At 41.3% G+C, this 15,956-nt stretch overlaps 1 protein-coding gene across 1 annotated transcript in view; it reads left to right on the forward strand.

Moving 5' to 3' along the window:
- Positions 1-1,150: 1,150 nt before the first annotated feature.
- LOC124619600 (THO complex subunit 7 homolog) overlaps positions 1,151-15,956 on the forward strand; it is a 51,432-nt gene continuing 36,626 nt past the window's right edge. The window contains exon 1 of the mRNA XM_047146102.1: positions 1,151-1,269. Coding sequence (XP_047002058.1) covers positions 1,260-1,269 — 10 coding nt within the window. The 5' untranslated portion in view covers positions 1,151-1,259. The remainder of the gene's footprint in view (positions 1,270-15,956) is intronic.

Below are 15,956 nucleotides of genomic sequence, written 5' to 3' on the forward strand. Positions count from 1 at the left end.
CTGACGTATTTCCTGATATTCCCTTGCGGAAACAGTAAACTGGGACGCCACATCAGCGTCTTCAAGTCAACCCAGTAGTGGGATTGGTCACACAATTGCAAGGTCGGCCTTGACTCAGAGAACTAGCCCACAGGAAGCACCAGAGACGCCGGCAGTCTGTTCATGACAAGGCTGCCAAGTGCGCCATAAATAATCGCACATCCCAGAAGCTCTCCTCTACCACCAGGGGGCACTGTGTGGAAAGCATTGAATTCGGATGGGGATTAAAAGTGTATATTATTCTTTGGTTTTCTGATCTAACTCTGCCGAAGTTCTGTTTCCTCGTTGTTTTTCAGTTTGACAGATCTTTATTTAGTTTCCGTTGTCAAGTTGTATTTCGTTAAATATGTGAATAAAACCAGATGGTTATAGCACATGTCTATCCCTGAATAATTACTGTTTGAACGATGGAAGAATTCTCTACACTCTTGTACCACAGCAAGCTCGTAAGAGCTACACATCGCGGTCATACACCTTGAAAGTTTCAAATGTTTCCTTAAAAGAAACTGGTTGACGAGAGAGAAAAGGTGAACATATTTCTCTGCTTAAATATTGCACTGTTTGCTTAAATACTACACTGTAAGTAACGGGAAAGTGATATCTCAAACCAGATGTCGCTAATGAAGTTTGTTGGATTCTCAACAGTAACTCGTGAACGTCGACTTACCACAAAATACGACATGTACGAGACTCGTAAAAGTCTGAAAATTCTCAAAAATATAATTATTTTCGCACTGAAATAGGGGGAATGATTGCTTGGGCGACGATACGTGTCTCAGAAGTGTATAATGCACAAATTAGATCACAACTATTAGTAAGCCCGTAGGATGAAATACGTTTTTCGTGGTATCCGGAATCAGACAGCACTGGTCTCGAGTCATTTGCTTTTGTGTCTGAATAGTAAACAAAAGCGAGGGGGAGTGGAGCTTTGTTTTCAGCTGTATAAATAAACATTATGTAAAGTGGCGAAATATCTTCAAATTTTGTGGTATTAATCTCATTCTACCTTTTTTGAATTCATATTTCGCGTGATATCGATGTATGTTGAACTGCCCCAAAAGTCGATACACGAGAATGCCGCCGAATTACCTCTGATTCTTTGCGTGTTACCTTTGATTTTGTTTACAGCGTTACTTGCGAGCGTGGGTGTTGTTGTTGTTATTGTTGCTATTGGTGCGGCAGTAAATTGTAGAGTGACGCTGCAGCGAAAAACAAGTGCTATGAGTGATGGTATGTAAGGCAAACTATGGAAACCATTCTATTTCCTGTTGTGTGGCATCCGTTCTTTTATTAAGTGCTGTTCTTAAATAATGTGAGGTACCAAGTAAAGAAATAGCGATATTGGTAAAGTTAAACTGTTCGTGATTTAAAAAAACTGGGAAATGGCACGGTGAAAAATAAGATTTTCGTACAACGTGTTATGAAATAAAACAAATCATGAATAGAAATTTTCTTTTCAAGATTTAAGTGGTACTTGTGATAAACTTGTGGGTACTTTACTAAGATGTTACAGCCGCTTATTTGTACCTGGTAGTAGAATGCAATATTGGGGAGCCACTAGTAGTTATATTTTTTCTGCTTAGACACACATGTTAACCTCTGAAAAATTAATCATTTTTTATGTTTCTGAAACCCGCGTTATTATTCTTATTTTTCACAGCTTGTACGAGTAGGCCGTAAGTTTCATAGGCCACATGAGGAAGATTTCTTTAGGAGAAGATTTCATTACGAAAATAAAATATTTTAAAAAGCGCCGAAGCGATAAACTGCCGTTTATAATTTTTTTGGGGATATGCTGCAGTCCTGTCTCAGTCTCATTCCCATCGCAGGTGCTATCTCCCTTTTGTGTCCTTGGACTGTTACAATACATCCTGGTTTCCGTAGGTGTCGTAGGTAAATTGTCGATCACTATATTTTGTGCCTGGTATCATCATAATTTTTCAGAGTGTTTTTCTGTGAATATTGTCAGAAGCCTTTTAGCATTCCAGAATGACATTTTCACTCTGCAGCGGAGTGTGCGCTGATATGAAACTTCCTGGCAGATTAAAACTGTGTGCCCAACTGAGACTCGAACTCAGGACCTTTGCCTTTTGCGGGCAAGTGCTCTACCATCTGAGCTACCGAAGCACGACTCACGCCCGGTCCTCACAGCTTTACTTCTGCCAGTATCTCGTATCCTACCTTCCAAACTTTACAGAAGCTCTCCTGCGAACCTTGCAGAACTAGCACTCCTGAAAGAAAGGATACTGCGGAGACATGGCTTAGCCACAGCCTGGGGGATGTTTCCAGAATGAGATTTTCACTCTGCAGCTCAGTGTGTGCTGATATGTAACTTAGGAAGTTTTATATCAGCGCACCCTCTGCTGCAGAGTGAAAATCTCATTCTGGAAACATCCCTCAGGCTGTGGCTGAGCCATGTCTCTGCAGTATCCTTTCTTTCAGGAGTGCTAGTTCTGCAAGGTTCGCAGGAGAGCTTGTGTAAAGTTTGGAAGGTAGGAGACGAGGTACTGGCAGAAGTAAAGCTGTGAGGACCGGGCGTGAGTCGTGCTTCGGTAGCTCAGATGGTAGAGCACTTGCCGCGAAAGGCAAAGGTCCCGAGTTCGAGACTCGGTCGGACACACAGTTTTAATCTGCCTTTTGGCATTGTTCAAATGATCCTTTAAAATAATTTGTTGGCCAGTTTTGCCTCGTGAACCCACATCGATCTTAGCCCAGGCCAGCTTTAATCGTTTGTTCCACCCTCCTCTAAATAATTTTGTGTTAATATTTTGCCATAATGAGTTATTAAACCGGTGGTTCAGTAATACACCTGTCCACAACTACTTTCTTTTCTGTTGTGATTATGATTCTCCCATTAAAATAACCTTGTGGTTGGCAGATAGCAATGGCAGGGGTACTGTTACCAGTGTGCAGCCAGCCACACTAGCCAAGTTCTGCATGTACCTACAAAACAGGCAACAGAACGAGCATGTGACATGTGAGAAAGAACTACGATTGGCTGGTGATTGGCCCCTACTGCTCTACTCACTGTAACTTTACTCACAAGATTATCTTAATCAGAGAACACGTTGTTCTTGAAGTCTGAGGGTGTTTCACCTCTGTCATATATCTCCATACCAGCTGGAGCAGTTTAGCCATGGTTGGTTCCTCAAAGCATTTTACAGTTTGGAGGGAATGTTGTCTAACATTTGTGCCTTGTTTAACTTTATTCTTTTTAGTGCCTTGTCGATTTCCTTCCACCTTAATATAGCCCCCGTCACATTTTCTTCCACTTACCTGATTTCTTGTCTAATTTTGTATTCAAGTGTGTTTCCTTTATTCTGTATTTTCCTTCCACTTTTCAGCCTCCTCCTATTTGCTTAGAATGGTTTCTGTTACTTTTTTTGCAGTGATTTCCCTAAATCATCCCAGGCAAATGCCGGGATGGTTCCTTTGAAAGGGCACGGTCGGCTTCCTTCCCCGTCCTTCCCTAATCGGATGAGACCGATGAACTCGCAGTTTGGTCTCTTTCCCCAAACAACCAACCAACCAACTTTTTTTGCATTGTGTTAGTTGTGTCCCAACGATCTCACGTGGTGTGTTCTGTGGAATGTCGAAAGCCGTCAAAAATGTACATTTACTTAAGGGCGTTACAGATGTGTCCATCTGCTTTGTGGTGGAAACAACTGCTCCCAGCATTTAAAAAATGAAGACAATGCCATCACTATGCCCACGCCAACAAATGTGAACAAAAATAAAAATGCCACAATAACGTCTCACTCCAAAAATAAAATGAGACTAACAGGACAACTGCGGAAAATTAGGAGTTTAGGGCAGGGACAAGCTAAATATACAACAATAAAAAAAACACTACACCATCCCAAAACAAATAGTATAAACAAAATTAAGTTACAACATTCCGCTACACCAACAACACCACAGGAATTTCCCTTGAGGTATATATCTCAGCCACAACTATCGTTATCAAAAGCCCAACATCTATAACCTCTAAAAGTGCAGACGTTTCCCTTGACCTATATAGCTCAGCAACAGATACTGATACAACCAAAATGTACAACACCGAAAAATGGATTCAGGCATTTCCCTTGACCTACATAGCTCAACCGCAGCTGTTGATCCCAAAAAACCAGCACCTACAACCCCGAAAAGTGGAACCAAATCCCCAACAACTAAAAAACCCAAATATTCCATATTCACTAGCCTACATCAATTAAAACACAATTGACCTACCATAAATATACAACACACAGAACAACACAGTTCGTATAGAATCAAACCAAAATGAAATTACTTAACAACAAAAGCCTCTGGCAATACCACGTAGGTTGCCCACCACACACACACACACACACTCACACACACATTTGCACCGACAATGCCACATATACAAGTCCCTGGTCCAAGCCACCGGAATTCTCATCAGCACCACACAAACAAGAAACCTAATATATTCAGCAATAAGATCGAAAATATCTACAGAACCTGTGCGTCAGACATATCATCACCCATCTCAGAATGTAATGATGAACTCGTGGTCTTCACTGTTATATCCATACGTAACAAAACACAATAAAAAAATTAGACTTCATCCTGCACAACAAACACCAAATTAATCAGACCTAACAAAAATGCCAAACACATAAACCACATAAACACAAAAGACCTTAATAATGTTCTGAAAACACTTCCACAGTCCACTTTACTACACAAACATCCTAAACTCTAGACCATGTTAGCACGATGACAACCAAAATTCAAATTAACCCAATACCAAATGTTAAACTCAGCACTTCTACATCCACCACCAGAGGGCATGATCAAATACAGCAGCACATCCACCACCAGTGGGCACGATCAGATACGACAATGCGACATCTGCAAAACACAACCAACTCAAAGACTCCGCACTGTAGTGACGTCACACAGCACTGTGTCATGGCTCAAAGCATTCCATTGTAAAATGTTGCAGTAAAATAACTTTATATGGTGTGTTAGAGTGCTAGCCTAATTCTAATTATACATTAACTTAAAAATATTAAATTTAAAAGTTTCTGTGAAGATACTCCTAATGGAGTTGAACAAGTTCCACAACATAAAATTCTTTATTTCAGTCATATACTCTGTTATATTATCAACATAATATTTAATGTACTCCATTAGGTTGTTGAATACATGCGTACCCATATGTCTGATTCCTTTCTGTATTAATGTTAAACCCCTTGAGGTCTTCATAGAGGTGGTTTTTGGTCCTAGTATTTTAATCGTACTTTTCAACAAGTTATTTTTGTAATTTTAAGACATAATAGTCCCAAAATATAAACTGTGCTCTTGGATTTATTAATCTGTTGATTCGAACTTGACATCATGATAAGTTTACATTTACCCCAAGTGTTCATATTTCCCTGATTAGGTCAGGGGTAAGTGAAAACTGCAGTCCCGAAGTGTGGACTGGGTATGGGTTTACCAGCAGGGGTAACAGTAAACCAACACCATTCTATGACCTTCTTGAGTGGTTATAACCGTGTTTATAACCATCTCAAACAGCATGTTATGAAAATTACAAAGTGGGCCATTTTCCAAAGGAATTTATCACATAACATTAAGCACAAAAATATTCAGCTCAGCTCTATTCACCATTTGATTTTAACAGGTCCAAATACAAATTTGTCAATAGATTGTGGTCTGTCAGCTAAATGACTCGGCTAGTCCACTAAATGACTGCATTCGGTGTGTTGCAATAATTACATCTGGTGTTAATTCTAGATCATTATGCAGAGACCTCTTAAAAAAACTTACATCACTACCCTTTCTTTTTTATTGTATAATTTTTTTAATTATTGAGATTTTCATGCTGATGTGTCTAGCAGTCTGATAGCTCCCGGTTTTGAAAGAAAGAAAATTGTGTTTTCTCCTTCATCTACTGATAAGTTAAAATACATTTATGGCTTATTAAGTTATTTCATCATTCCAAAATGAGATTATAATAATGAAATTACCTACTTTCAAGTTAAATAAGAACCACTGCTTGTTTACATTTACCTGCTAAAAAATTGCAAAGTGGGGTATTAGGAACAGATACTGTGTGGAGATGGAAAAACTATATGACGATGTTATTTCATATCAGGTTTTGAAAAATGTCAAGGATCTACAACTAGTCTAGATTGCAGTTACACTGTAAATGATGTGTGTCAAGGGGCATGCATGATGGTATCAATCAAGTTAAAACCTTTAGAGAAGCAAAAGCAGCTTATGGTGTCCCAAAATTAGTCATAGCCCATACTATTGAATTAAAAGGTGAAAATTTTATGTCTCTGGGTGTCTAGAATTAAAGAATAAAAAAGAAATTAAATCTGACCCTTTACACAGGATTTGCATCATTTTATTCTAATTTCTTCTTTAGGCGGAGGATATTGGTTAAATTAGGCCTTCGGCATCCTCACGCTTTTTCCCCCACATAGGCATCCTCATGCTTTTTTCCCCACATACTGGCCATTTATTTAATTGCTCATTCAGAAATGGGGTATCATCTGAGAAAAATGAACTTAAATCAATGTTACAACAATTTTTAGTTGTAAACTCCATCGAAAGATGGTCACCCTAATGAGAATTGGTATCAGGCCTTTATGAAACTTTCTTCTTGAGCTGACAAAATCTAGACCACAAACACTCAAAGATGTACCAAGCATTGATCATACATAAATCTTCCGCATTATTCTGAAGATGCTTCCCAGTACATAGCTGCGGCGTCTCCAGTCATAAACCTACAAGTCCCTTCAGAAGTCCCAAAAGAATGCTAGATATCCATTTGTAGTTTATACTTCCTACAATGAACTGAATATGTTGGATAAGAGATACTGAGACATCATGCTTAGTTTACAATTGCAGTGAGTTTGGGCTTGTCATTGATCCAACTAGGGTAAGAGCCCTTGGGGAAAAGGAATGCCACTGAAAGGGTCTCCACTGTATTTGATAGGGAACCAACAACTGTTTTGGCCTGCATTGCTGCAAATAACACAACCAGATATATAATCTTCTCTGTTTACTCTTGAATCAAGAAAGAATTCCAGAAGAATGGACTATATGAGTGATCCAGCCCAAACATAAGAAATGTGACAAGGCATGTTGTTCTAATTGCGGAGGGATCACTCTGTTGAATGTGGCATAATAGGTTTTATCCAGAATCCTATACAATAGGCTAGTTCCATAGTGGGAGATTATCAGTGTGGTTTCAGGGTTAATAGATCAACTGTAGACCAAATTTTCATACTGATACAGGAAAATGCATATGAATATAATAACAAGCTCAACAGTACCTATGAGGACTTCAAGCAGGCCTTCAATAGTCTGGAAAGGGAAGAGGTGTTAGATATAAAACTGCTTAACATACCATCCAAATATATTTTTGTTTTTAAGGTAACCTTGGCTGATTCCATGCCAGTGGTGAGAGTGGATAGGGAATTAACTGTCCGTTTGGTGAAACTGAAAGAAGCCGTACACCATAGGAGATGCAATTATGTAGATGGTAAACTGACAGCTCAAATGGCTATACAGGGTGTTACAAAAAGGTACGGCCAAACTTTCAGGAAACATTCCTCACACACAAATAAAGAAAAGACGTTATGTGGACATGTGTCCGGAAACGCTTAATTTCCATGTTAGAGCTCATTTTAGTTTCGTCCACCTACGCTCAATGGAGCACGTTATCATGATTCCATACTGGATACTCTACCTGTGCTGCTAGAACATGTGCCTTTACAAGTATGACACAACATGTGATTCATGCACGATGGAGCTCCTGTACATTTCAGTCGAAGCGTTCGTACGCTTTCAACAAGAGATTCGGTGACCGATGGATTGGTAGAGGCGGACCAATTCCATGGCCTCCACGCTCTCCTGACCTCAACCCTCTTGACTTTCATTTATGGGGGCATTTGAAAGCTCTTGTCTACGCAACCCCGGTACCAAATGTAGAGACTCTTTGTGCTTGTGTTGTGGATGGCTGTGATACAATACACCATTCTCCAGGGCTGCATCAGCGCATCAGGGATTCCATGCGACGGAGGGTGGATGCATGTATCCTCGCTAACGGAGGACATTTTGAACATTTCCTGTAACAAAGTGTTTGAAGTCACGCTGGTACATTCTGTTGCTGTGTGTTTCCATTCCATGATTAATGTGTTTTGAAGAGAAGTAATAAAATGAGCTCTAACATGGAAAGTAAGCATTTCCGGACACATGTCCACACAACATATTTTCTTTCTTTGTGTGTGAGGAATGTTTCCTGAAAGTTTGGCCGTACCTTTTTGTAACACCCTGTATATATGGCTATGATAGGCCACTGGTTACATATGGATGTGAAGCATGGGCACTAACTAGCTCTGATGAATAACTCAAAAATTTGAACAATGAATACTATGGAAAAATTATGGAGGGATCCAAAAATAATGATGGTACCTGGAGAGCATGGAGCAATTATGTTGGATTGTCTTATACAAGGAGCTGATATTGTAGGTCCAATTAAAAGTAAAAGAATAACCTGGCTAGAGTGTGATCTAAGGATGCAGGACACATAAACTACAAAGGTCTTCAAATGGAAATTGATAGGAATAAAATTAAGTGGAAGACCACATAAATGATGGCTGTAAAATGTGGAAGAAACACCAGAGCCCTGGGAATCAGAGGATGGAGAAGGGAAGCAAATGAGAGTGCAGAATGGAAAGAAACTGTTAAGAAGGCAAAGATCAACAAAGGGTTGTAAAGACACAACAAGAAGATGTGGACTAAAAGCTAATGAGAAATCATGCTTTGTCTACAACTTCACTCCTGGAAATGGAAAAAAGAACACATTGACAACGGTGTGTCAGACCCACCATACTTGCTCCGGACACTGCGAGAGGGCTGTACAAGCAATGATCACACGCACGGCACAGCGGACACACCAGGAACCGCGGTGTTGGCCATCGAATGGCGCTAGCTGCGCAGCATTTCTGCACTGCCGCCGTCAGTGTCAGCCAGTTTGCCGTGGCATACGGAGCTCCATCGCAGTCTTTAACACTGGTAGCATGCCGCAACAGCGTGGACGTGAACCGTATGTGCAGTTGACGGACTTTGAGCGAGGGCGTATAGTGGGCATGCGGGAGGCCGGGTGGACGTACCGCCGAATTGCTCAACACGTGGGGCGTGAGGTCTCCACAGTACATCGATGTTGTCGCCAGTGGTCGGCGGAAGGTGCACGTGCCCGTCGACCTGGGACCGTACCGCAGCAACGCACGGATGCACGCCAAGACCGTAGGATCCTACGCAGTGCCATAGGGGACCGCACCGCCACTTCCCAGCAAATTAGGGACACTGTTGCTCCTGGGGTATCGGCGAGGACCATTCGCAACCATCTCCATGAAGCTGGGCTACGGTCCCGCACACCGTTAGGCCGTCTTCCGCTCACGCCCCAACATCGTGCAGCCTGCCTCCAGTGGTGTCACGACAGGCGTGAATGGAGGGACGAATGGAGATGTGTCGTCTTCAGCGATGAGAGTCGCTTCTGCCTTGGTGCCAATGATGGTCGTATGCGTGTTTGGCGCCGTGCAGGTGAGCGCCACAATCAGGACTGCATACGACCGAGGCACACAGGGCCAACACCCGGCATCATGGTGTGGGGAGCGATCTCCTACACTGGCCGTACACCACTGGTGATCGTCGAGGGGACACTGAATAGTGCACGGTACATCCAAACCGTCATCGAACCCATCGTTCTACCATTCCTAGACCTTGCTGTTCCAACAGGACAATGCACGTCCGCATGTATCCCGTGCCACCCAACGTGCTCTAGAAGGTGTAAGTCAACTACCCTGGCCAGCAAGATCTCCGGATCCGTCCCCCATTGAGCATGTTTGGGACTGGATGAAGCGTCGTCTCACGCGGTCTGCACGTCCAGCACGAACGCTGGTCCAACTGAGGCGCCAGGTGGAAATGGCATGGCAAGCCGTTCCACAGGACTACATCCAGCATCTCTACGATCGTCTCAATGGGAGAATAGCAGCCTGCATTGCTGCGAAAGGTGGATATACACTGTATTAGTGCCGACATTGTGCGTGCTCTGTTGCCTGTGTCTATGTGCCTGTGGTTCTGTCAGTGTGATCATGTGATGTATCTGACCCCAGGAATGTGTCAATAAAGTTTCCCCTTCCTGGGACAATGAATTCACGGTGTTCTTATTTCAATTTCCAGGAGTGTATGATGCGTCTGGGTTTGGCAATTATCCAACAAGGGTAAGAGCTTTTGAGGAACAGGGAATGCCACTGAATAGGGTCTCTGGTAGGTCAGGCAGGGAATCAACAACTGTTTTGGGCTGTGTTGGTGCACATGACACTCACCTGCTACCATTGATCATATACACTGAGGTGATAAAATTCACTGGATACCTCTTAATATTATATTGGACCTCCTTTTGCCTGGTGTACTACAGCAACTGGACTTTACTTATCAAGTTGTTGGAAGTTTCCTGCAGAAATAACTAGCCATGCTGCCTCTATATCTGTCCATAATTCCTAAGTGTTGCTGATGCATGATTTTGTGCACAAAATGACCTCTCAGTTATGTTCCATAAATGTTTGATGGGATTCATGTTGGGTGATCTGCGTGGCCAAAACATTCGCTTGAGCTGTATAGAACGTTCTTCAAACCAATCACATACAACTGTGACCTAGTGACATCACATTGTCATCCATAAAAATTCCATTGTTGTTTGGGAACATGAAGTCCATGAAAGGCTGAAAATGGTCTCCAAGTAGCTGAACATAACCAATTCCTGTCAATGATCAGTTCAATTGGACCAGAGGACCTAGTCCATTCCACGTAAACCATTGTGGAGCTACCACCAGCTTGCAACATACCTTGTTGATGATCTGTGTCCATGTCACACTTAAACCCTACCACCAGGTCTTACCATCTGAATTCAGAAGCCATCTGCCCAGAACACATGTACAGGGGCCAACCGATATGGTCATGAGCTCAGAACAGGCGCTGTAGGCTAAGGCACTTGTGCCTGTCATCTACTGCCATGGCCCATTAATGTCAAATTTCACCTCGCTGTCCTCACAGGTACATTCATCGTATGTCCCACACTGATTTCCATGTTATTTCTTGCAGTGTCGCTTGTCTGTTAACACTGACAACTCTATGCAAATGGTGATGCTATCAGTCATTGAGTGAAGGTTGTTGGCACTACATTGTCCATGGTCTGAATGCCTGAATTTTGGTTTCTCATCACACTCTTGACACTGTGGATCTCGGAATGTTGAATTCCCTAATGATTTCTGAAATGTAATGTCCCACGTGTCTAGTCCTAACTGTCATTCCACATTCAAAGTCTGTTAATTACTGTTTTGTGGCCATAATCAACTCAGAAAACTTTTCACATGAATCACCAGAGTACAAATGACAGTTCCATCAATCCACTGCCCGTTTATACCTACTGTACATCTGCTTTTGTCATCCGAGTGTAGAAGGGTGCTGCAGTTCAGAGTCGATGGACTTCAAATAGACCCAGGGACACTTTGTGCTGCTTCAACAAATGGCTGTACTGAGGAGCCTAAGTTTTATCAGTGGTTCACTGTAAGTACAGCTTTTATACCTCACATGCAAAAATGTTGTACAAATCACCAGTTAACCAGTCAAAGTGCTGTTTTCATATTTGATGAGCATATTAGCCATGTCAGTCTATGATAAGTACAAATGGATGTACAAAATAACATTCTGAAAATACTATCCCTGTAACTTGAATTTCCCGAAACAATGTTTCAGTAACTCATTAGTGAATGGAGGTATGTAGAATAAACTAGTTTTTCCTTTTTAAATCACTTGTAACATTAATCATGTGTACTCTAAACGTAGCTGAAACAAGGCACTTCATTCATTTCAGGCATTGGCTTTTCCAGCTGAGGTTGTGATCTAACTGTAATCCCAAAGACTTAACACTTTCTACTGCTTGCATTTCTTTGTTTGAGAAACATATTGTTATAGCATACGGAGTTCCAAGAGAAGTACTGAATTATATGTGTTGAGTATTGTCAAAATTCTGTGATAATCCATTTGCCTTGAATTGTCTGTTGATGTTCTCAATTATTTCATTAACTGCTTTTTCAGTAAGGGGACTGGTACTATTTTTTATTCCTATATTTGTATCATCTGCAAAATGTACAAAATTTGCATCTTCTGAAACTACAAATGGATCATATTTTTTGTTGTGCACCGTGTCTGATTGCTTCATATTCTGAGTGCCCTTCACTATGTTGTTACACATAACTTTCTGTCATTCAAATAAGATAAAAAAACCGTGAACTTTCTGCATCTACAGTTTCATAATATTTGAACTTTTGTACTAAGTTATCATGGTTTACACTGTAACGGCACCACTGCTTAATATGGGAAAAGGTTAACTTCAGTGCAATATTTCGGAGCCCACAAGTTGCAGCCAGACGCGGGCTTGTTGACAGTAAGTTACGCTACCAGTGGTTGCAAAGTAGAATGGAGGCCACAGGGCCGTAGACCTGCTGAAAAGAGTAAACGTAGCGGTGTGCATGGCGCAAGTTACAAGCAGAAGGGGCCCCACTGGCCCAACCCAGGTGTTATGAGTACATGACTCGGAGGAAGCATGCTGTGGGTCACCTTACAGCTCTCCTAGGTGACAGGGACAGAGACCACTGAGTCAACTGCCAGTGCAGCCTGATATCGTCACAACTCCACGGCTGTACAAGGCCGACACACAGCAGTGCGCTGCACGGGTCACTGACGCAACCATTCCACCGCCAAGCCGCTTTGCAAACAGCCAAGTGGTGCCCTCAGCATTGCGGGACCCGGTGACGCAGATTGAGAGGAATGGGGTCACTGTAGCTGGAAATAATAAACCACTTGGGAAACTCGGATGAGTTTTAATATGGTGCATCCTGACAGCCCATCCTCATCCAACATCCATTTACAACAAATTCAGATGCCGTAGCCACGTCACAAAATATTCCCAATGGTAGTAATTTCGGATTTATTGGTTCTCGAGTATCATCTACCAATATAAATAATGGTTCTTCAGTTTAAAGTCCTGTTTGAAATCCAAACTATTTGCTGCTGAGTGTTCTTGCTTGTACTGAGTGTGTGTAATATGTATCAAACCCGTGTCCAGCCTTCCTGATTTAGGTTTTCCGTGATTTCCCTAAATCACTTCAGGCAAATGCTGGGATGGTTCCTTTGAAAGCGCACGGCTGACTTCCTTGTCCATCCTTCCATAATCTGATGAGACCGATGACCTTGCTGTTTGGTCCCCTCCACCATATCAACCAACACACCGCATTGTAGATCTTTCCAAAATACATCATTTTTAACATGGTTTGTTGCAGTAAAGTGTCAGGAAATGTGATGTTATCATCTAAACATGTTACATATAATTCTTGTCTTTTACTGTTATTTAGTATTTTATTACAAAAAGGAAATTAGTTACATTCTATAAACATTTTTATAATGTGTAACTGTGTAGAGAACCCTGGAACCATAGTTCTGACTGGTAAATGCATTAGTCTACCCTAGCATGGAAACCATGAGCCAAGCCTGATATAGACTGAATCCACATGATAAATTAGTGGTCAGTGGTCTGGTACACTGTGCATGTTTTGTTTTGTGGTCTTTGGCTAGTTTTTCATTGTGGTTCATATAAATACTGAATTATTTCATCAATTGTATATCGAACACACAATGTGTCAGTAGTTAAAATATGAAGGCAAACACATTAGAGATTACAGCCACATACCATATGTAAATTTATTCAGATTATTGGAGGTGACAAGTGCCAACAGAAATATACCAGATTGTGAGAAAGTTGAATGTTGATTTATGTAAAACCTTTTTCCAAGTGTCTGTAAGATTGAAGCTGTCCTCTCCTCTTATGTAGTTGTTATTCCATATCAAATTTTGTAACTTCAATCGGTGATTTGGTAAATTTTTAATGACATCTTGAATAGATAGGCATTTTGTGTCATCTATTTGTGTTATTTTTTCCCATTCTTTAATAGATGTTTTCTACCATCTTAGTTTCGGTGGTGCTATATTGGCATTGACAGAGAGCCATGGTATTGGGGTAGATTTTAATGTCCCAGTGGTAATACGCATGGTATCGTGGAGTTGCACGTCTACCATGTTGGTGTGGTGACTTCTCTGCCAGACAGGAACAAAGTATTCTACAGTGGTGTAGACTATTGATGTTGCTGCTGTTCATAGAGTTGAAGGTGAACTCAGTCAGTAATTATCGCCTTATAACTGATCCCTCAAAAGCACTAAAAGGGTTCGGCTTTGCTAGGTGAGACTGGGTTAAGCTGAACTGTATCGAAAGTGGCGACTTTAGATGCAAGGCCATGCTTTAAAACTGGGGATTCATAGATAACCCAAGCTGTGGCTGTGGAGCATGTGAGCAAACTCTGGACCACTTCACAAAAGTGTGCCCTACTAGGAAATTCAGTGGATCAGAAGAGGATTTCACAGAAGCCACTCCTCGAGCTATGAAGTGGATCCGATGTGTAACCAATACCAATGTCGATGTGTAACCAATAGCTTCTAGTCTCACCTAATACCTGTCATGTTTCTGTATATCATATCACATTGACCACTTGCATCTATAAGAAATATTTTATTCATTATTTTAAATATATTTGTATATACAAGGTGATTATAATTAAAGTTAAACTTTGAAACCGCTTTAGAAATAACATCATTGGTCAGAATGATGTCAAATCGCAATGGGATATTACTGGAGAAGGGGGAAGAAGAAAAATAAATGGTTACAAAATGTAGCAAAAGATGGCACTGTAAGCATCATAATTTGACCCTTTGCACTCCGTATGGCAGACACAGGGCTGCTCCGCACGCTCTTATTTAAATCGCCGCTGCCTGGGCGGCAGTGCACCGCAGAGATTTCTGTGGATGTCTTTGTGGAAACAATGTGGCCGCTGGCCAACAATTGGGGTATACATTAAAACATAATGTGTGCTTTCATTCATATATTTACGTAAGCTTTTACAGTACAATACTTCCCATTGTGTGGTATTTTTTGAAACACTCTTCATGGTGGAGAGATGGGTTTCGTGAGCATATTTCGCAGTAATACACAGTTTCACGCCTGCCACCTTTCTTTTTTTCTGTCTGAGCACACTGCACAATCCTTATGCTTGTTCCCAGGAAGCTCATTGATAATGTGCAACTTTCCATTCAAGCGTTCCTCGTCATCAAAAGTTGAACGACGTTCTCGTTTCTGTCCTTGAGTTCTTTCTTCGGCAACCAATCCTCTTATAACACTTTTACGGAATGCTTTGTGACACGGTATTGTCTAGTTGTTTTTCTAACAGTGGTTCTTGTATAGTAAATAGCTGTTTACAAGTCTTACCTCCAACAGCCTGAAGTATAGTTTTCGCCATCACTTGAGACTTTTCATTAGAAAACCGTAACTGGAAATAAAATGGTCAGATGGATCAACTCCACCCATCTTTGAAGTATAATTAATAATCACATTTGGTTTCTTTATTTCTTCCGTTTCCTTTCTGTTTCTCCTTTCTATAAGTGACACTGAGTTATTGGCTTTTGTAGAAAGCACGAGAACTGTTCGTTTATCTTGCCATGCTAGAACCATCATTTTGTTGTTGCGGAGGCATTTTATTTTGTGCTTCCTTAGACACAGAGCTCCTTTCTTGATTGCAGCTGGAAGGTTTTTGCGATTGGCCTGAATCGTTCCTGTTAGATGCATGTTCTGTTTCAACAGCTCATCAGCTAATGCAACACTTGTATAAAAACGGTCAGTGTACAAATGATACACTGATTGCCCTGTAGCATTTCTGATATTAGCTAGCAGCTGAAGAACTATTCTCTCAGAAAATTTCAAGTGTGGA

The sequence above is a fragment of the Schistocerca americana genome, chromosome 6 (assembly GCF_021461395.2).
Source record: "Schistocerca americana isolate TAMUIC-IGC-003095 chromosome 6, iqSchAmer2.1, whole genome shotgun sequence".
In the NCBI taxonomy this organism is placed as follows: Eukaryota; Metazoa; Arthropoda; class Insecta; order Orthoptera; family Acrididae; genus Schistocerca; species Schistocerca americana.